At 43.4% G+C, this 21,849-nt stretch overlaps 1 protein-coding gene across 5 annotated transcripts in view; it reads right to left on the reverse strand.

The window, feature by feature from the left end:
- The window catches only part of ZFPM2 (zinc finger protein, FOG family member 2), a 445,067-nt gene that overhangs the window by 328,184 nt on the left and 95,034 nt on the right, over window positions 1–21,849 (reverse strand). For 4 of the 5 annotated variants that reach the window (XM_073330330.2, XM_073330336.2, XM_073330334.1 and 1 more), the window contains one exon: window positions 20,151–20,309. The exons of the other annotated variant lie outside the window; for it this stretch is intronic. In XM_073330330.2, the coding sequence (XP_073186431.1) occupies window positions 20,151–20,309 (159 nt within the window). The remainder of the gene's footprint in view (window positions 1–20,150; window positions 20,310–21,849) is intronic. 5 annotated transcript variants of the gene reach the window in all.

A 21,849-nucleotide genomic window follows, 5' to 3' on the forward strand; every position in this document is an offset into this window, starting at 1 on the left:
GGGAACTTTTACTGCAAAAACATAGGTGCCGAGTGAGTTTAGGCACTTAGAAAGTTTGGTGGCACTTGAGAGGAGATCTTGTGAATACCAGAGTCACCTAAGTCCCTTTGTGAATCTAGCCCCAGTGTTCATAACCAAATGTGAATCCAATAAAAGGAAAATGAACACAGCATCATTCAACGTGGCACAAATGATCATGACTCAAAGGATAGGAAAATTGTAAAATGGAATATACTATTTGAAACATATGGGTCAGGGTTTTAAAGTCTCTAACAATGCAGGCAAAGAGGCAAACAGTGACAGCTTGCAAATAAACCATTTCAAATATATAAACATTGTCTCTGAAAATTAAATATCTTACCATAAAATACAGGTTTTCCAATTTTTATTAAACCAACTTTTATTATAAGTAGTTGTAGCATTTCAAAGCAGGCACACAGGCAGACAATGATTCTCAACCTTGCTCTTTTTATCCATGTTATTCCTATCAATATTAACCTCTTACACAAATTCTTCGACAATAGAACTACTGAACTTTCTCAGCTAGGAGTGTTACAGTAGCTGTTAGTCACCCTATAATGTATTTTGCAATCAGCTAAACCAACAAAGTATTTTTAACAATGAACAGTTCAGAAATGATAGATCTACTTTCTTGTTCACAACTGCTTATCACAGCATAGATATCATATATGTTTTCCAGGTGCTCCCTATAGTTAGGATACCTTCACAGAAGGCGCTCATGGAAGATAAGGTCATAAAAGAGATGAAAAATGTGTGAGCTTCATACACTCATGGTTTTATCATCAGACAAGATAGCTTTGGGTAAAGGACTGTACCAGTCACAAACATCAAACTACAGCTCATACTAGAGTGAGGAAAGATTAAAAGTTTGGAATTCAGTTTGTGCTCATTCTCCCTCACAGCATAAATGTAAACCTAAATTGTTAACATCCTTATATAGTTGTTCAGAATGAAACATCACTTCTCAGATATAACATTCAATACTGTTAAAAAAAAAACTAACAGGTTTGATACAGAGACTCAGGAATATCATTTCTCATATTAGGCTCCAATTTAATAAGGTACATAAGCATGTGTGTAATTTTAGGTATATTATTAGTCCCACTAAAGCCAATGAGACTACTCACATCCTTAAAATTATACACATGCTTAAATACCTTGTTGAACTGGAACCCTAGCAGAAATTACAGACCAGATTTTCAGCTTCTGTAAATCAGTATAGCCAACTACATCAATATATACCTGTTGAGGATCTGGCCCTGGGAATCCAATGGAAGCAGCTTACTCAGTGAAAATAGTGTTGCTTTTCTGGGATCCCTGCAGACTGACCGCAGATACTTTGAAGGGAACCACATCCAAGTTGAAATATGTTATCTGGATTTGCATTGAACTTATTGCTAAATTTTGACAACATATGGATGTTCTAAAATACATGCCATCTGAAGTGGAGATCCTTGTAAAATAATTTTAAAATATAACTTTCTTAGATTCTGCATGCACTTAGAAAATAAAAAAGCAAAAAATGAAAAGCAAAACTCTCTAATGCTGATAGTCATGTAAGTTTTCAGCATATATGGAACATGTATAGTACATCCATATAATGCCAAAAATCCCACTTAAATTTATAATCCATTTGTTGTATGAGAATGCTGACCTTCAAAATGAAGCTATTAAAAATAAATTGAGAATGACGTTTTCATACTTCACCTTATTTGGTTTGGCAACAAGGTAGATAAGACTACAGTGGCTACGATGTTATGCTAAGATGTTAGCATATGCTAAGATGTTTATGCATCTTTAAGGGTCTAAATGCCTTTACAAATCTGGTCCTTAATCAAGTGCTTAACTTTACGCATGTGAGTAACTAAGTCAATAGAATACTCACATGCTTACAGTTAAGCACGTGCGATGTACTTTGTTGAATCAGGGCCAGACCTCTCCGCATCTTGCAGGATCAAGCCTTTTGTTAACAGAATTTCAAATTTTGCCCAGCCATTCCTCCCCTGACGTACAGAAAAATATTAAGGCTTCCCTGTTGTATAAAAATGTGAGCAGTAGGCATTATTAGTTATTATTTGCATTTTGGTAGCACCTAGGATTGTCAATCATGGACTAGGGCTCTACTGTGCTAGGTACTGTATGTATGCAAAAAGATGGTCCCTGCTTCAAAGAGTTTACAATATAAGTATAATACAAGAGACAACAGGCAGAGAGAGAAAGACTGACAGACCACAAGGAAACAATGGGACAATGGTCTGAGTACACCAGCTGCCTAACTGCTATGCCATGGTTCAGCACATATGGAATCCCAAGGGTAAAGGATTAAGAGAGAGGCTGACTAGTACTTTCCCTATGCTAGCTTCATTCCCATGACCTGGCACAATTTATGTAAGGGCCAGGCAGAATAGCAATTCCTGCTCTCTGGAGCAGTATTGCCAACCCCCAAGCATTCCAAAGTCATGAGTCAGGCTCACACAAATCAGGAATTGTCTTAAAAATCATGAGATTTTTTAAAAATAATAAATTGCGAGTTCTTTTTATTTGCTGTTTTTTTGAGCACTTAGGGTTCATGTTTTCAGGTTTTACTCTTCAACCATTAGGGCTAGAAATGTACTCATAAGAACGGTCATATGGGGTCAGACCAAAGGTCCATCTAGCCCAGTATCCTGTCTTCCGACAGTGGCCAATGCCAGGTGCTCGAGAGGTATCAAGTGATCATCAAGTGATCCATTCCCTGTCACCCATTCCCAGCTTCTGGCAAACAGAGACTAGGGATACCATCCCTGCCCATCCTGGCTCATAGCCATTGATGGACATATCCTCCATGAATTTATTTAGTTCTTTTTTGAACCCTTTTATAGTCCTGGCCTTCACAACATCTTCTGGCAAAGAATTCCACAGGTTGACTGTGCGTTGTATGAAGAAATACTTCCTTTTGTTTGTTTTAAACCTTTTTTTTTTGCTTTAAACTCTTTATTCTTTTTTTTTTTGAAAGCTGAAATTCTCACATACTCATATGACTCCAGCAGCTGGTGCTTTCAGGGAAGCACAATATATCATAAGATATCAGATTAAAATTTTAAGAATTGGCAATGCTGCAGGAATGTAGGAAATGCTCCCTATCCTACTCCCTTCATGATAGCACTGATTAGGGATGGGAATAAGCTGTACAAAGGGGCACAGTAGTGGACTGTGCCTCTCAGGCACAATCTAGCTCTTAGATTTGTTCGAATCAATAGCTTTAGTGATCATTGAGGAAAGGAATTATGTTATTTAACACTAAGTCCATGAAGTACCATTGTCAAATTCAATGTAAAAAAAATAAAATTAACTTGTATCACATCCACCTGTGATCCCAGGTCACTTCCTATATTAATGTGTTTCTTGGAAGAATCTTGGAAAGAGAGGGAAAGTGCGATTATAACTGGGTATAAAGAGAGAGTGGTTATGATATTTTAGTTCATTCCTAAATAAATTCCTCACACTTTTAACTAGAGGTTCAAGCTTTCAAGAGATTTCTCAGGTTCTAAAGGACTGCCTCCTAAATTCCAGGACTTTAAGCAGTTTTGTGGGGGCCTCACCCAAAGGCATCCTAATCAGGTATCTTATCCTTGAGTAGAATAGAGAGATGGGTTCAAATAGGCCCAGGCAAGCCTCAAAGAACACAGTTTTGGGTTGCCTGAGCCTTCTCATAGTCTAGATTCACTAAAGCAAGAATTCTGTTATTTTTCTATTTTAAAAATATTACGTTTTTTTTATGTGAATTCCTCTCCCAGCCACCTTTGCAACTGGTACAGTGAATATGAGTCAGAGAAGAGGAACATCTCAGGCTTTTAAATTTACCATTGCAATAATTTATGATCCTGTACTCTTCCCCTTGTTATATTGTCTTCTCCTAAGACTGTTTTCCACATAACACTCAGTAATAGGTGCCTACTCCTCACAAAGTGAAATTTTAAGTTGTCTTATTGGAAATAGTTTGTTGCTTGTATTTGAATTGTAGCATTCCAGCAACCTCTATACCAAGAAGCAGTTAAATCTCCTTGTAGTGAGGCAGAGTGGCCACTCACTGAGCCAAAGAGGGAAAACCCACTCTCTGAACCTCTGTGGGCAGAGCCAGGTCATGCTTGTCCCTCCCCCCGGGAAGTCAGGAAGTGGGACAGAAAGTATAAAGGGTGGGTCCTGGAGCTCAGTTGTGCTACAGCCACCGAAGAAGACAGACGCCCCCTGCCCACTCCCAACTGGGAGACTGCAGTGGACCCCTGCTGAGCTGAAGACTGGTCAGAGCTGCTGGACCAAGGCCCTGAGGTGTCGCTGGGACTGCCACTGGCCTTCTACCCCAAGCAAGCAGAGGGGCCCCACAGATCCAGTTACATCCCAAAGGGAGTGTAGGAAGTGGTCCAGGGGCAGCTGACCAGAGACTCGGTCAGCATGTTGCAGCTGAATTCCCCGCTGACCCAGTGGTGGAATACTCCACCACCGTTAGGGCACTAAGTCGGGGCCCGCTGGAGTTGGGTGGGCTTGGGCCCCCTTATCCTCTGCCACCCCACCCCTGGATTGGCAGCCTCCCCTCTCTAGGCCAAGAGACGTGCATTTGTTGGCTGTCCACCGGAGGTAGGACACCCAATCCCCATGCGGCTCTGCCCAGATCACGGGCCAGAGCCCCTAACTGTTTGGCTGCTCTGCCCTGACTGTAGGCCAGAGCCTTCAACTGTTTGCTGCCCCACCATGACCGATGGCCAGGCCTCATAGACTTGTACCACTCTGCCCTTAAACTGTTCAATGCTCTGCTAATTCCATGACTCTAGGTGACGTTAGGGTTGCCAACTGTCTAATCACATGAACACAAATACCCTTGCCCCACCCCGTCCCGCCCCTTCCCCAAGGCCCTGCCCCTTCTCTGAGGCCCCACCCTGCTCATTCCATCCCCCCTCCATCCATCGCTTGCTCTCCCCCACCCTCACTCACTTTCACCGGGCTGGAGCAGGAGGTTGGGCTGCACAAGGGGGTGCAGACTCTGGGCTGGGGCTGAGGGGTTTGGAGTGTGGGAGGGGGCTCCAGGCTGGAGCAGTGGATTGTGGGGTGGGCAGGGGTGAGGGAAGCAGGCTCTAGGAGAGACGCTCTTACCTTGGTTGGCTCCCTGGTGGCAGCACAGTAGGGCTACGGCAGGCTCCCTGCCTGCCCTGGCCCCGTGCTGCTCCCAAAAGCGGCCAGCACATCCCTGAGGCCCCATGGGTTCCCAGCCAATGGGAGCTGCAGAGTCAGTGCTCAGGGAAGGGACAGCACGCGGAGACCCCGTGGTCCCCCCAGGGGCCGCAGGGACATGCCAGCTGCTTCTGGGAGCAGCACAGGAGCAGTGTGGGCAGGGAGCCTGCCTTAGCCCCTCCGGACTTTTAGCAGCCTAAAATCTCCAAGTTTGGCTTAGGTAGCCTCCGGGAGATAGAGCCCAGTTCCAGGATGCTCCCTGTGAAACCGAAAGGTTGGCAACCCTAGGCGATACCCAGTGACGTAGCGAGGTGGAGTGGCCTCCCACTGACCCAGAGGGGGAGGGACCACCACTAACTCACTACACTCCTCCATGAGTTATGTTGCAATGATTATCAGAAAACAAAAACTAGTACCTGTCTATCATCCTGGGAGTCCATACCAATCCAGTTTGTCTCCCAGATTCCAAGAATGTTCAGAACATTACTCCTGTAACATCCCGATTAGCTGTTTCAAAAACAGTCAGGACATCTTATGTGTCAAAACAAGTGTCAGAATTAGCTGCCACAAGTAAATGGTTCCTTTAGTTCTGTGTCATCCATCATAATCCTTCCAGAGATAATATTTATCCCATCAGGTCATAGATGTGGGACTCCTTTATTTTTTCCAGTGCTTTGAGAGTTATATTATTGCCACCATCCACAGCCACTTATTGGGGTGCTAAGCTTGTGCACAACTGAGTTCTTTGGACTTGGGTTGACAATGAATCCTCATGAAATGTTTCAAAACCTTCACCAGCATCCAAAACCAAGTAGAGAAGACAACATCAGAAGAAAAAGGTGGAAGAGATAAAAGGTCCCACTCCCAAAAAAATCAGAAACAGATATACAGCTGTAATACTCTATGCAAGCAAATGGATAAAAGTATGTCACTTGTGTATTTCATATTTTATGGGAGCTTACCTCTAATTTATTTAAAATTCTTACTTTGTGATTACCATGTCAAGTTAAATTTTCACAATTTCTAGGAAAGGGGACAGCACAGTACTTGTGGTGACTAAATAATCGCTTTTGGGGTTGTGGTGACTAAATAATCACAGCTGTGATAAAGTTCACAATTTCACTGTTCTTAAGGAGCCCCATATGTACTGACTCAAAAGGCAAGAGTTACTTTATTAAACTGCTTTGTAAACTTTAAAGCAGTTTAAAATGTTACTCTCAGCCCACAGCTCTGCACATTTTAAAGCCATTCTCTGGTTAACTCTATCTGTTTGCTTTTTTAAAATCCAGCTGGCTAGTTAATTGTGAAATTCAGTTTTCTGTTCAATGACACTGCCCTCGCTTCCTGATTATGAGTAGGGTGTGCTTGGCCACGAAGAGCCAAATCCTGATCCCACTGAAATCACTGGGAACTCTGGCATGCATTTCAGTAGGACCAAGATTTGACCTCTAGAGACAACATCCGGGGTAGCAGCGAAAGGAGAACAGAGTAGTTGACAGGCAGTCTCCCAGTTGCTATTCAGAGACCCTTCAGTCTAGTGAAAAAATAACTTCAAACACGTTCTGCTATCTCCTTCCTTTTCTATCAAGAAAAGGGCTGTGGCCCTTCTGAGAGAGATAAAAAGCAATGACAGACAAAGGGGTTAAGGAGGAGGCACATGTTAGTAAGAAAAAAAACGTCCTTTCATCATGGAAAGAGCCAATTCTAACTAATTTGTGCCCTTCTACAGCTGCCATGAGGGATCTCTTACTTCTCCGGATCCATATGCTGCATCTGATGAAGAAATGGACGATGCTCAGGATCCAGCAAAGCCAGGAAAAGTAGATTGCCTCAGTTGAATGGAATGCCGATAAACTGAAATTAACCCACACTCTGCTGAGTCAAGAGCCTTACTCTGAACCCCCAATCTACACACAAATAAATCAGTCTGATACTGTATTTCTTTACAGGAATGTTATTGAAAAGTGTTATTTTTTCATGGCATGCACAATCTTTTTTGTCCTACGAGATGAACACACATCATCTTATATACATGCCCTCTCCTATCTCTGCTTACCAAAAAGAATTAATGTGCCCTTCATTTACTTGGAAAGCCTACATAAAGAAAATGTAACAAATTAAAAATAGCTAAAAAAAAATAAAGGCGTACGAGCTCCAGGAAAACAGAAGTATTGCCAGAGAAAGATAATTTCGGGCCTCGGGGGGGGTGGGGTCTGGTGCCAAGCAAAGCTGGGGGCTGTTCAATCACCTCTATCAGTGCTCTATCAGTGTCTACACTCCAGCCAAATCCAGAGAAAACAAGGAGTCAAAGATTCAGGTCAATAAGCTTATAGGCGATTTGCACAAACAGCTCCTCCAGCAAGGTAAAAAACAAAGTCATATTGGCTTTTCTTTTTTATTCCTTCTCTTGGAACTACCTGGTCCAAAACACACCCTGGAAATGTCAGTGTTATATGCAAGAATTTAAAGAGCTGAGCTTCTTAATCCTGTTAAGAAAAAGAACAAAGTTTCCTGTAAAGATCTCCTTATTGAGCTCAAAGTGATTATGGTATAGCTGCCTTATGGTGATCCTGCTTTTAGTTGCTGTAGAATCAGAGGAGGTAAAAATATGTCATTAAAGCCACTACTGAGGAGGAAAGAACCACAATGATTGAAAAAAGTTTCTGAAAAAATAGCTAAACCTACTTTCGGATCCAACGAACACAGCAAACAGCAAGCATGGTTGTTAGACATTAGAGCAAGGTAGAAAAGAAGCAGAGAATATTTACACACAAAATAAAACCACCCACACCAGAAGGTAGAAGGAAATCACAAAAAATCAGGGTGTTAAATGTTCGGCGAGTATTACAGATGGTGGTGGTGATAACTTTTCACATACAGTATGAAGGAAAATAACTTAGTGCTGTGTTTATTGATACTTATATGGAGAATCACTCTGCAGCTATTTCCCTGAATCTCAAGCCTGACTGCACAATCAGGTCACATGGTTTAAAGTAAAAAATTCCAGCCCTAAGCTGGCCTGGCAGCCTAGTTGTAAAATGATGTACATGAGCAGAAAGTTCAGTTCAAGTTCTAGGCTCATTCTTCACTGCCATAGCCAGAGGATGAGACCATTGTAAAGGTTGCATGCTCATATAGTCCCAAGCATTCCCCTCTTGCTGACTCAGGAATAGCATTTTTGAGCTCCAGATGGAACTATATTTCACCTACCTCTACAGGAAAAGCAGATGCCCTCTGAGGGGCCCCAATTAGGAACCAGGGCCCCATTTTGTCATGCCCTTTGCAAATATGTAGTAAATTCACACAGTATAGCAGTCTCTCGTAGAAGAAACAATAGAACCTACAGTACTAACTTACTGTTCCCTGCTCTAACCATATACCACTGCATCATAAACTGAGTACCTGTGGTAGAAGCTATATCACCATCTGAAGCAGTGTGGCCTTTGGGACCATGAAGCATACACCATCTATAATGGACTCTACCAACCACTGGTTTATGATTGGACCACCCACCTGCCTTGGGTCCTGAAGACCACCAATAGTGTTAAGGGTCCCAGGAATGCCTTCCCAGTCAGTAATGTCTGCAGGTTTGCTATTACAGCATTCATTTGTCAATGTGGCCTCTAGCAATAGGGCAGTGGGATGAGATAGTTTATGGAGGGAACTGCAACAGCACAGCACAGCTACAACTAGAAAGCCCCACAAAATGCGGTAGTCAGGTGGGATCAGAGATTGTGTGCCATGGAGGCTCTGAATCTACACCATGAGAGAGTCAGTATCAATAGATTCTCCTACTCCTTCCCCTAATTATCAGAGATGCCCATCACCTCCCTTTACTTCTTCCCTCTATCTAACATCTCCAAGAATATTCCCACATCTGCTGTCCTGATGATTTTCCCATCCTCCAACGCTAGACAGAGGCCACCATCTACTCTCTGCTATTGCCCCTTCCCTTCTGTACACGTAGCCAGCTGAAAATTCCTTAGCCTCATGGACTCTACCCTAGACCTCTAGATACCTCTTCCCTTGAGAGAGGCTTCATCATCATACTGCTTCTCGGCCACACAGGGCAAGAGAGATGGGTGTGACAACTTGTTAGATCCCGCCCTCAAGAAGTAGAGGAGGCATCAGACCTACAGATCTTTTCCCCATTTCTTTCAGTGTACAAAATCAGTACTATCTGGAAGAACTGGAATAGACTTTGGGAAGACAGAAGAATGTGGATTTCCTGTGGTAAGTGTGTGCGTAGGGGAAAGTCTGGAAAAAAATGCCTGGGCAACTTGTATTTGGTCCCCTTATGTGTATGCATTATGATAGTCTTTAATGAGATGTCCATCCTCGGATGAACTCACACAGGAAAATGATAAAAGACAAAAATACCACATCATGATGGGTAAGCACTTTTCCACAAAGTGATCACTCTATATGTAATCTATCAGTCCTCATCCTCAAAGGAAACCTGCACAATACATTCAAATGACAAGTCTGAGAGCTTAAATTCATAATTTTGCTAGACACTAAAAATCACGGATTGAATAGAGACACAAGCTTTATGGCTTATTATAACAATCTATAACTCACTAACAACACCCCAGCTGTCCTCCCTTCCTTTACTCCCAATGTTTGGAGGGATGTTAACGAGTTACTTTACCTTAAATGGTCCCTTAAAATATGTATTAACTACTTCTGCTAAACAAGCTGTTCCACCTTGTATTTAGCTGTGACATTCTGAGTAATTTTCCCAGAACTGAAGATCCCTGGACTTCAGAAAAGCAGACTTTGACTCCTTCAGGGAACTGATGGGCAGGATTCCCTGGGAAAATAACATGAGGGGGAAAGGAGTCCAGGAGAGCTGGCTGGATTTTAAAGAATCCTTATTGAGGTTACAGAGACAAACCATCCTGATATGTAGAAAGAATACTAAATATGGCAGGCGACCAGCTTGGCTTAACAGTGAAATCCTTGCTGATCTGAAGCACAAAAAAGACACTTACAAGAAGTGGAAGATTGGACAAATGACCAGAGAGGAATATAAAAACATTGCTTGGGCATGCAGGAGTGAAATCAGGAAAGCGAAATCACGCTTGGAGTTGAAGCTAGCAAGAGATGTTAAGAGTAAAAAGAAGGGTTTCTTCAGGTACGTTAGCAACAAGAAGAAAGTCTAGGAAAGTGTGGGCCCCTTACTGAATGAGGGAGGAAACCTAGTGACAGAGGATGTGGAAAAAGCTAATGTACTCAATGCTTTTTTTGCCTCTGTCTTCACGAACAAGGTCAGCTCCCAGACTACTGCACTGGGCAGCACAGCATGGGGAGGAGGTGACCAGCCCTCTGTGGAGAAAGAAGTGGTTCAGGACTATTTAGAAAAGCCGGACGAGCACAAGTCCATGGGGCCAGATGCGCTGCATCTGAGAGTGCTAAAGGAGTTGGGATGTGATTGCAGAGCCATTGGCCATTAACTTTGAAAACTCATGGTGATCGTGGGAGGTCCCGGACGACTGGAAAAAGGCTAATGTAGTGCCCATCTTTAAAAAAGGGAAGAAGGAGGATCCTGGGAACTACAGGCCAGTCAGCCTCACCTCAGTCCCTGGAAAAATCATGGAGCAGGTCCTCACGGAATCAATTCTGAAGCACTTAGAGAAGAGGAAAGTGATCAGGAACAGTCAGCATGGATTCACCAAGGGCAAGTCATGCCTGACTAATCTAATTGTCTTCTATGACGAGACAACTGGCTCTGTGGATGAGGGGAAAGCAGTGGACATGTTGTTCCTTGACTTTAGCAAATCTTTTGACACGGCCTCCCACAGTATTCTTGCCAGCAAGTTAAAGAAGGATGGGCTGGATGAATGGACTATAAGGTGGATAGAAAGCTAGCTAGATTGTCGGGTTCAACAGGTAGTAATCAATGGCTCTATGTCTAGTTGGCAGCCAGTATCAAGTGGAGTGCCCAAAGGGTCGGTCCTCAGGCTGGTTTTGTTCAATATCTTCATTAATGATCTGGAGGATGGTGTGGATTGCACCCTCAGCAAGTTTGCAGGTGACACTAAACTGGGAGGAGAGATAGATACGCTGGAGAGTAGGGATAGGATACAGAGGGACCTAGACAAATTAGAGGATTGAGCCAAAAGAAATCTAATGAGGTTCAGCAAGGACAAGTGCAGAGTCCTGCACTTAGGATGGAAGAATCCATGCACCGCTACAGACAAGGGACTGAATGGCTCGGTAGCAGTTCTGCAGAAAAGGACCTAGGGGTTACAGTGGACGAGAAGCTGGATATGAGTCAGCAGTGTGCCCTTGTTGCCAAGAAGGCCAATGGCATTTTGGGATGTATAAGTAGGGGCATTGCCAGCAGATCGAGGGATATGATTGTTCCCCTCTATTCGACATTGGTGAGGCCTCATCTGGAGTACTGTGTCCAGTTTTGAGCCCCACACTACAAGAAGGGTGTGGAAAAATTGGAAAACGTCTAGCAGAGGGCAACAAAAATGATTAGGGGACTGGAACACATGACTTATGAGGAGAGGCTGAGGGAACTGGGATTGTTTAGTCTGCGGAAGAGAAGAATGAGCGGGGATTTCATAGCTGCTTTCAACTACCTGAAAGGGGGTTCCAAAGAGGATGGATCTAGACTGTTCTCAGTGTTAGCAGATGACTGAACAAGGAGTAATGGTCTCAAGTTGCAGTGGGGGAGATTTAGGTTGGATATTAGGAAAAACTTTTTCACTAGGAAGGTGGTGAAGCACTGGAATGGGTTACCTAGGGACGTGGTGGAATCTCCTTCCTTAGGAGTTTTTAAGGTCAGGCTTGACAAACCCCTGGCTGGGATGATTTAGTTGGGGATTCGTCCCACTTTGAGCAGGAGGTTGGACTAGATGACCTCCTGAGGTCCCTTCCAACCCTGATATTCTATGACTCTTATGATTCTATGAACCCTGTGTAAGCTTGAAAATTTCTCTCTCTCATCATCAGAAATTGGTCCAATAAAAGATATTACCTCACCCACCTTGTCTCTTTAATGAGATGATCACACTCTATTTTTCCCTCAGGCAGCATGGCCAAGTAAACATTTATGGCACCTGTCCCTTCTACCCCTGTCAGCTCCAGTTTGTCCCCTTTTGCCCCATCCCCTAGTATGACTTCCTTCCCCTTTCTTTGTCTGACCACTTCTGTTTCTATCATCCTTAGCCTGTCCCTGGTTTCTTTCTGTTCTGATGCTCACCCTGCCTGCCTGTCTCCCAATCACTGGCAGCCTGCCTGTCTCCCAGTCTCCTATCACTCAGTTTTACTACTCTGCCTGCCTCAGTCCCCACACTGCCTCTCACCCCTCTGCATTCAAGTCAGGCTGCTTCCTCTTCCATGCTCTCTATTGTTAGCAAGGACAGCACAAGAGAAATTGTCTCCTTCATCTCAGTTTTTGTGCTAAGTACCACAGCAGCCCCTACCAATCAGGAAGAGCAATTGCAGGAAAAGTCCTTCTTTGGCCTTGAAGCCTCAGGCTAACAAGCTCCTTGCAGACAGAATCTTCAGATATTTTCACTAACAGCCTTGTAACAATCATTACTGGACAAGCGCAAATAGCAATTTTCAGAGGCTTAAAGTTTGGACAAATCTGGATGGATTTTCACTACGACAGCAAAGTCACCCCTTTGACACCAGGGCTACCTCCTGCCAAATTTCTAGTCCCTGCTCCAAGAAAGTTCTACAACTTCTCAAAGAAGCAGCTGTAAGATCTTATTCTGTTATCACTGACAAAACACTTTTCTCTGGCTTCATTCTCAAAAAACATCTGAACCATTTTTGTTAAAACTTTCCAAAAAATTTCAGCCTGACATGGAAAAAAATTCAGTCAAAATGGCTGAAGTCTGACAAAGTTATTTAGAAGCAACTGTGGAGACTTGTAATAAAAATAGTAGAAAACTTTAACTGTAGAGTCTGCTTATAATACATCTGCACTTACACACTGTTCATTTCTTTACTTTGAGTTCTTGATCCTTTGAAATGATCAGGCAGACAAGTACAATTATTGACATTTAGAAACTTTAACTGCTGTTTAAAAATCATATTTTTTTTGTTCGGTTTGGGAATTTTCCAGGTGTTTTGTTCTAACAAGCCATTTATGAGTTAGAGGGAAAAGAAAAACTAGACAAAATTCATAATTTGAAAAGTGGAAAGTTGTTTAATGATATGTAACTCAAAATCAGTTTGATTAATTTGCTTCACACTTTTGCAGAACCATTCTCCTTTGCTTTCTATGTCTGGCAATCTTGTGGTCAAACCAATTTTCCAGCCCAGAATTAATGGGTGGACATACAGTATAAATCCAGTTATCCAAACTCCCTTTATACAAAAATTGTAGTTACACAAAATGAAGTGTGTCCCCCATGAATCCCTGTGTTAGTTAATCACCAGCTAATACTTTCTCAACTAACCCCTTAGCGATTGTTAGCACCAGTGATGGCTGGCTCAAACAGTTTAAATAATGGCATGGTATTCGTCCATTGAGTATAACTGGTGAAATAATGAGCACATTTTGTGAGTCCATTGCACCCTATCACAACCAACTGCTGGAGATTATGGAAATGGAGGGGCTTACAAACCAGCAGATTTACAACGCTGATGAGACTGGGTTGTATTGGCACCCACTCCCATAGAAGACCTTGGTCTCTTCTGACAAGCATTGTACCCCAAGCTTCAAAAACTAGTAAGTAAACATCAGCATTACTCCCTTCAGTCCCCACATTTTTATAGCAGTGAAAATGCAGCTCAAAATAGCACTTCTGTTATCTGAATGCTTGGTTGTCCAAAAGTTTTGGATATCTCCCACACCATTCGGCCAACTGGGAGTAGGACTTTATCAGGGAAGCTGGTTGCAAGGATGCCACCTCTCCATAAAACAGCCAGATAGAGCCTGACAGAAAACTCCCTCCTGCCAAATACCTTAAGTAGCCAAGTTGTTAATACCCATGTATCCCATCTCAGTCAAGCTAATAACATGGGAACTCAGTCCTGCCCCTTTCCAATGATTTGTTAATTTCAGTGCCTATTTGGGATAATTAAAACCTCTGGGCCCAATTCTTCCTTCCCTGTACGTGGTTGGGAAGGGATTAAAAAGTAAACACTGTATACATAACACAGCACAGAAGGGGGTAAACACCAGCTCTGCTACATGCTCTATCTGGGTCCTCACTAGAACCCTTCCCTGTTCCCTTTTATCTTCTCTCTGCAGGAACTTGGAAGGGGGGAAAGGGGTAAAAAGGGTTACCTCTGGTGCTACTCACTATCACTTGGAAGGGGGGAAAGGGGTAAAAAGGGTTACCTCTGGTGCTACTCCCCTTGCAACAGAGTATTAACTCACTCTGCTAGCACCTATGGTGGTGAGCAGGCAGAAATAACCAAAGGCAGTATGGATGGCTGCATCAAAAGCCATGATGTCATCTTGGAAGAAAGATTCCTGGATCTACCCATTTGTTTTCTACTTTCCATGCAGACCTACAGGATGTGTGTGTTTTGCAGTTCTCCAGTACTGCCAAATCCAAGCATTCAAAAATCATGAGTCAGGCCATCAAAGAAATGCATTTAGATTCTTCTTCTTTCTCTCTGGTTTCTGAGCCTTTAGGGTACACTCACTTCACATTTTCAAGCTTTCCTCCACACCCAAGAAGAGTAGAAAATTAAAAAAAAATCATGTAATCTCTAGATTTCAGCATCTCAGGTTTTAAGAAAAACACCAAATAGCATGAGACTCATGACAAAATCATGACAATTAGGAACACTGGACCTCATTCAATAATGTCACAAACCCTTCCATTGGGAGGAGGGTGAAAAGGAAACTCTGTGAGATGAAACTCATTTACTTCCCAGGTGAGTTTTTCCCTCCTGTCTTTTGTCCACAGAAGGGGAACATGTGGCCTCATGCCAACAGTACTAAATTTCTGAGATACAAAACAACTCAACCATAGCTGAACCATTTAAATGCCTTCATACCAGTGGTTTTCAAACATTTTTTCTGGCGATGCAGTTGAAGAAAATTGTTGATGCCCAGGACCCAATGGAGCTGGGGATGAGGGGTTTGGGGTGCGGGAGGGGGTCAAGGCTGGGGCAGAGAATTGGGTTTAGGGCTGGGGCTGGAAATGTGGGGTTCAGGGTGTGGGAGCGGGCTCTGGGCTGTGGTTTGGGGTGTAGGAGGGGGTCAGGACTTTGGGCTGGGGGTGCAGGCTCTGGGGTGGGGCTGGGGATGAGGGGTTTGGCGTGCAGGAGGGGCCTTCAGGTTTGGGGTGGCTCAGGGCTGGGGCAGGGGATTGGGGAGTGGGCTTACCTTGGGCGGCTCCCAGTCAGTGGTGCAGTAAGGGTGCTAAGGCAGGCTTCCTGTCTGTTCTGGCACCATGAACCATGCTGCACCCCAGAAACGGCCAGCAGCAGGTCCGGCTCCTAGACAGAGGTATGCAAGCGGCTCTGCGCGATTCTCGCCTGTAGGCACTGCCCCCACCCACCTTCCATTGGCCAGGAACTGCCCAATGGGAGTGCGGAGCTGGTGCTCAGGACGGGGGCTGCCTAGGGCCCCCCCGCCTAGGCGCTAGACCTCCTGCTGGTTGCTTCTGGGGTGCAGCGCGGTATCAGAACAGGTAGGGACTGGCCTGCCTGACTTTTAACGGCCCAGTCGGCGGTGCTGACCAGAGCCACCGCTACCAAGTGCCTTACATTCCATGACCCTGTACTGGATCATGAACCGCAGTTTGAAAACCACTGCCTTCATACTCTCCTATTCCATTCTTTTCCAGAATAGGTTCTCTGTTTATTTCAAAGTGGGACTTTTCTGTTACACTGCCTCATTTGGAAAGAAATTAGGAATTTTATGTGCCCTGTTATCCTTGGAAATTTTCTTTTAAATTTTTTCCCCCTAGGAGTTGCAGTGGATAGACTTAAAGCTTCTTTTATAACTACTACTACACATATCAAGTTGAGAAAGGAGCATCAAGAATCACATGGCATTCACTTTGAAGAATCAACAAATATATTTAGAACTTCTAGTTTCATACCTAAACTTAAGTCACCCGTTTTACTGCCTGATCTAGTTACATAGAATCACCTTAACTTCAACTTTTCACTTAAATGTTTCAGTAGATGCCTTTTTAAAGACATAGTAACAAAAACGTTCTCCAAGTGTTATATACTTCTGCGGAATGTTTAGTCAAACTCAACTGCACCCTGACTGAACCAGTCATCTTTGGTTCAAGGAGTGTGTCAGGGCTGCCCACTGTCTAGCCAGCAGTATACCATCACCATTGAGCCCTTCCTCCACAAGAGGTTCATGGAGTTGGTGCTCCAAGAGCTGGATTTGTGGATGGTCCTGTCAGTGTATACTGACAACGTGTTCCTTGTGGTCCAGGACCCAAGCCAACTAGCATGGGTGGAGGCTTGCCAAGCTATATATTTGGTGGCTTTCTCCACCCAGGTCAACTGGGTCAAGAGCTCCAGCCTGATGGTTGGGGACGGGCGGCAGGCAAGCTCCCTCCCACCCACACTCCAAGCCATCCGGTGGAGCATGGGTCTGCTGCTCTATCTGGGTGTTTACCTTTCTGCCATTGATCCCTACTCCCTGGAGAACTGGGCTGATCTGAGGAACAGAGTGGCAGAGCAGTTGCAGAAGTGGACAGGGCTGCTCCGATGCCTTTCCCTGCATGGGAGAGCACTAGTGATCAACCAACTGGTCCTGCCCATGCTCTGGCACTGTCTCAACACCCTGAGCCCTCCCCCTAGCCAGCCTCGAGAAGAAAATATTGGCATTCTTTTGGCCAGGGCTGCACTGGGTCTCTGCGGGTTTCCCCGCCTCTCACTGGAGGAGGGTGGACAGCGCCTGTTCTGCCTCCACATTCCAGTCCATAGCTTCCATCTCCAGGCCCTGCAGAGGTTCCTTTATGGTTCAGGTTGTTCAGTGTAGAGTGTGCTGGTACACATCTTCCTCTATGAGTGCTCCGATACAACCAGCAGCTCTTCTATCTCCATTCCAGGGGGTCTCCTGAGACCTTTTCACATTGTCCGTCTTTTACCAGGACCTACTCAGGACCTAGAAGCTAGTCTTGGCAACCAGGTTCATGGGGAGGGCCTCCTCGCAGAGCCCTTGCTACACAACCCCCATCTAGGTGTGCAGGTGAGGGAGTCCCTGTCAATGCACTGGAGCCTGGTTCTGGCTGTTACCACCAGGATTGGAGACTTCATGGACTATAATCAGGGTAACAGGGTGAATCCCATGGCACTTGGCCGGCGCATGGAACTCTACATCCTGCATGTCCCCCAGCTTGTGCTCCAGGAGATGAGGGCAGCTCTCACACCTGCCTCTTGCGGTTTTCCTTGAGTGGATCCTGCGGGAGGGTGCTTCCTGTCTGATCCTGAGCCCTGGCCCTCCGTGCTTTCCCAGCCACTCCCTACATACCATCTGAGCCATCTGTGAGACATACAGTCAGTCCATCTCTTAACCACACCCAGGAAACAGCTGAATGTGCTCATGATCCACACCCTTCATTTCCTTATCCTCGTGTCCTGCTCTGACACCAAGTGGCAGGAACTCCGGCTACCCAAGGAGGGAGAGGCATCCCAGTGGGCTAATCCATATTCCACCCTGGCCCCACAGTCTGCCAGGCATATTAGTTGGCAGCTCCTTCATGGTGCCATGAGCCCAGGCATGTACCTGGCACGGTTCATGACATCCTCTGACACCTGTTCCTTTTTCAGTGAGAGGGAGACCCTGGCGCACATTTATATCCCATTTTTCCCACACTTCCTGATTTACGCACGCTCTATCCATGGCCCCACAAAGTCATGAGACCTCCTCATCAGTCTCCTCCTGGCACTGTACCTGGAGGAGGAAGCTGAACAGGGGGTGGGGGATGATCTGCGACTCCGGGGCCTACTTCTGATCCTCCCTCAAGTCATGTCTCTGGAAAGAGTTCCTCTAGGCTGTGTCCACTGACTCCCTGAATACCTTCGAGGAGTAGTGGGAGCTGTCCAGGGTTCTCTGCTCATTGTCCCCCTCCAGATCCCTGATTTTATACCTGTGAGCCTCACTCCCATTATTTCATTGTTGTCCCTCACAAAAAAACAGCAAGATTTATAAATATACAACTTACTATTGCATGTAAATCAAATAAAATAAGTAAAACACGTTTGCATTCGTTCACAAAGAACAGGATGGGCTTTGTAAAATGGGTAGACTTTCCAAGTAGTATGAGTATACAGTGGAAAGCAATAGCTCCATCAGCCCAATATGAATCCTTTCTCAGAGTCCCCTCCCTTTCCCCTGGAGTCATGTAGCATCCTATACAGGTCAGAGAGGACTTGGGAGGAGCTGGCATGCTGACCATCCAAATGAAAATTAAAGATCTTGAGCTACAACACAAAATGACTATGGAATAATCCCAGTGGCTGGCCAAATATTTCCATTCAACCAAGCAAACTACTATCCAGGGTAAGCATGAGCAACCACTGAGCTCATAATGGATGCAGTGTTTGCCTACAGCACTAATTTCTTTACACAACACACAGTCAACCTGAGGAACTCCTTGCCAGAGGATGTTGTGCCAGCCAAGACCATAACAGGGTTCAAAAAAGAACTAGATAAATTCATGGAGGATACGTCCATCAATGGCTATTAGCCAGGATGGGCAGGAATGGTGTCCTTAGCCTCTGTTTGCCAGAAGTTAGGAATGAGCGACAGGGGATGGGTCACTTGATGATTACCTGTTCTGTTCATTCCCTCTGGGGCACCTGGCACTGGCCACTGTCAGAAGACAGGATACTGGGCTAGATGGACCTTTGGTCTGACCCAGTAGGGCCATTCTTATGTTCTTAATGTTAACAGCATTTAGCTTATTGTGTTTTTAAAGTATTTTGTTCAGTCTTAGTATGATCAGCCATTAGTATGATCAGCCAGTATGATCAGCCATTTAGCTCTGGGATTCAAAACTGCATCTTTGCTTGTTTGTTCTCCTAGGTGCCATATCCTTGCTAAGGATCAACTTACTAACCCTTCCTAACATAGTCATGTGTTTGGGAAACTTACAGAAGTTGTATTTTCTTGCCTTCTCCGCTCTCTACCACCTACTTCTATGGCAACCAGCACTCTACAGGCCTAAGCTATAACTCTTGACTGCACTCAAAGAGGCTTGTTCCAGTTTAAGAAAATCATGAACAATAAACTAGAGACCACCAAACCAGTGAGAAAAAATATTCCAATGCCCTGAAGAGAACAGAAAGAAAAATCACTGGAACCAAACTTCCTGGGTCGTTGCGATTAATAAGCCAAACATTACCACAACAGTTCTAGATACTGGATGAGCATCCTTAGCTGCGGAAGACAAACAATAAAACAATCAAATGGAAATCTAGCAGAAGAAAATTAAATCAATTTTTCATAAAAGAGAAACCTTTCTGTCAGCTGGATGGGGAACAACATACCCTGGAGACCAAACACAGGTTAAGAATGCATTGACATATTTCTTAGTAAAATAAATATATCTTCAATAACTTACAACTGATGTACCAAAAAGGCATCTACAACTTTAAAAGCCCTCCTTTCTGCAAATCACTGAGCTCACAGTGCTGACAGTGTATCAATGAGCACTATTTTAATTCAAGAATCCAAAAACACAGCAAGCTTCCTAACATGGGCAAGGAAGTAATGAAGTGGCCTGCTGTATTGCCAGCTCTCTGTCTTATGTGAGGTCCGTTTTAAATAGCTCTACCATATTAAAATTTTTGCAGTAATTATTACCAGATTGAAAGATGACTCAACAAGAGTTGATCATTTTCTTATTTTAAGGCTTCATATTCATAGGGCTTTTTCTGCATTTCAAACACCACAAAATGTTTCTGATCAAGTGCATGTGCACATATCGGTTTCATTCACTCAAGCACTGTGCTGCATTGATTACCTTTATTACAAAAGTATTCCACTTCTTCACAACTCAGATTCTCAGGCTCAAACTCTGCAGAAAAGCTTTCCTCCAATGGAAAGTCTTCTTTTGAGATAATGTCATTTTCTTCAGACAGGCACTCTTCCTCTTCATCCTCAATGGCATCCTCAAGCGGCCCTTTAAAGAGAATCAGGGACACTGTACCAAAATCATCTAACAGTAAAATGAAATAAAAGCCTCATATCTTACAACTAAAGGGCTTTAACTAGGGTCTATTCTTCTATTGCTGTGCTGGGAATTTATTAGAAATGATCAAACAACATTTATCAGATAATTTATCCAATGTATTGCAATCTAAAAATACATTGTGATTTTTCTCATTATTCTGCCAGCTCAGTGAATAGCTCACATATATTTCAAATATGTAAAATATTACTATATTTTTGGAATAATATTTGCAAATTATCTGTTTTGTCATTTATCCAGTTGTGGTATTTAGGCCAGCCATTCCTAATAATGGAAATGGAAATTATATATGCAAACCCCACATCTATACATGGAAGAAGAGCCCTTTTTATGTTGTTTGTTAGATTTTTTTAATGTTACATTGAATTCTAGTACTCATTAAATTTGAGTTACAGACCTGAGTCATCTATCCTTTGAATAGTTAATGCAAATTTCCCCACATTGCCCTGCTATTGGGCCTCAATGCTTCTCTGAAGGGATGACTTAAACAATAATTCTGTAGTCTCCATGGCCACTAAGTCCTTGGCCTCTTTAATGGGGTACCGGTCAGTGGCAATTCTGCTGATTATTTTTTTGTTTTGTGGTCATACAGCTGACAGGAACTGGACTGAGATTACCAATTCATTTCACATAGACCAAACATCCAACAGATGGTAACTACGTTTTGTCACTACTAGCCTAGGGGCAAGGTCAAATTTGCTGATGAGCAAATAATGAGTACACATTATGTTCATTTGTTAATATTAACTACCTTCTAAATACATCTTTCGCAGATACAGAGTTTTACCTGAGATTTTAATAGAGATTGGAAATAATGGAATGTATTTTAATTGAAGTAAGATTTTAATAAATTCTATACTTTTCAAAATTCGTATTAAAAGTGGATTTCAAAAGAGATTTCAAAATACATGGTTGAGACTTGAAGGAAAATTACACCTCTCTCTCTCTCTCTCTCTAATGAAAGCATTGCCCCATTTTATAATTGACTGAAGATTTCTTGCTAGAAATGAAAGCTAGTTCTCTCATGACAAAATGTAATTTGTACTTATAGGATAGTTTTCCAGTATTATTTTTACTACTTCTATAATACTGAGAGGCAGTACATAAATGTTCCTATTGCATTAAATGAAGAGGGAAGGATAAAGTTGTTAAAAGAAACAGAATACTGACTGTATTGGAATTTCATATGATTTATTAGGAATCCATGATTACTCCCATTGAATCAAAGTAGTCAAATTAATTTTTGGCTACATTGTGCAACCTTTGCTCTCAGAAATTTGTCTTTACTGAAGTCAATGGGTGAGAGATTCCCAGCTGGCATTGATTTCAATGGAACTATGCCAATTTACACTGCTTGAGAATCTGATACAGTGGGTCCACTTGTCTGAGGACATACTCAACAGTATAAAGTAAGGGTTGCACAATTTAGACCTTTCTCATAAAGCCTGAATCTATGCCCAAAAAAATTATT

Source organism: Lepidochelys kempii, chromosome 2, assembly GCF_965140285.1.
Source record: "Lepidochelys kempii isolate rLepKem1 chromosome 2, rLepKem1.hap1, whole genome shotgun sequence".
NCBI lineage: Eukaryota > Metazoa > Chordata > Testudines > Cheloniidae > Lepidochelys > Lepidochelys kempii.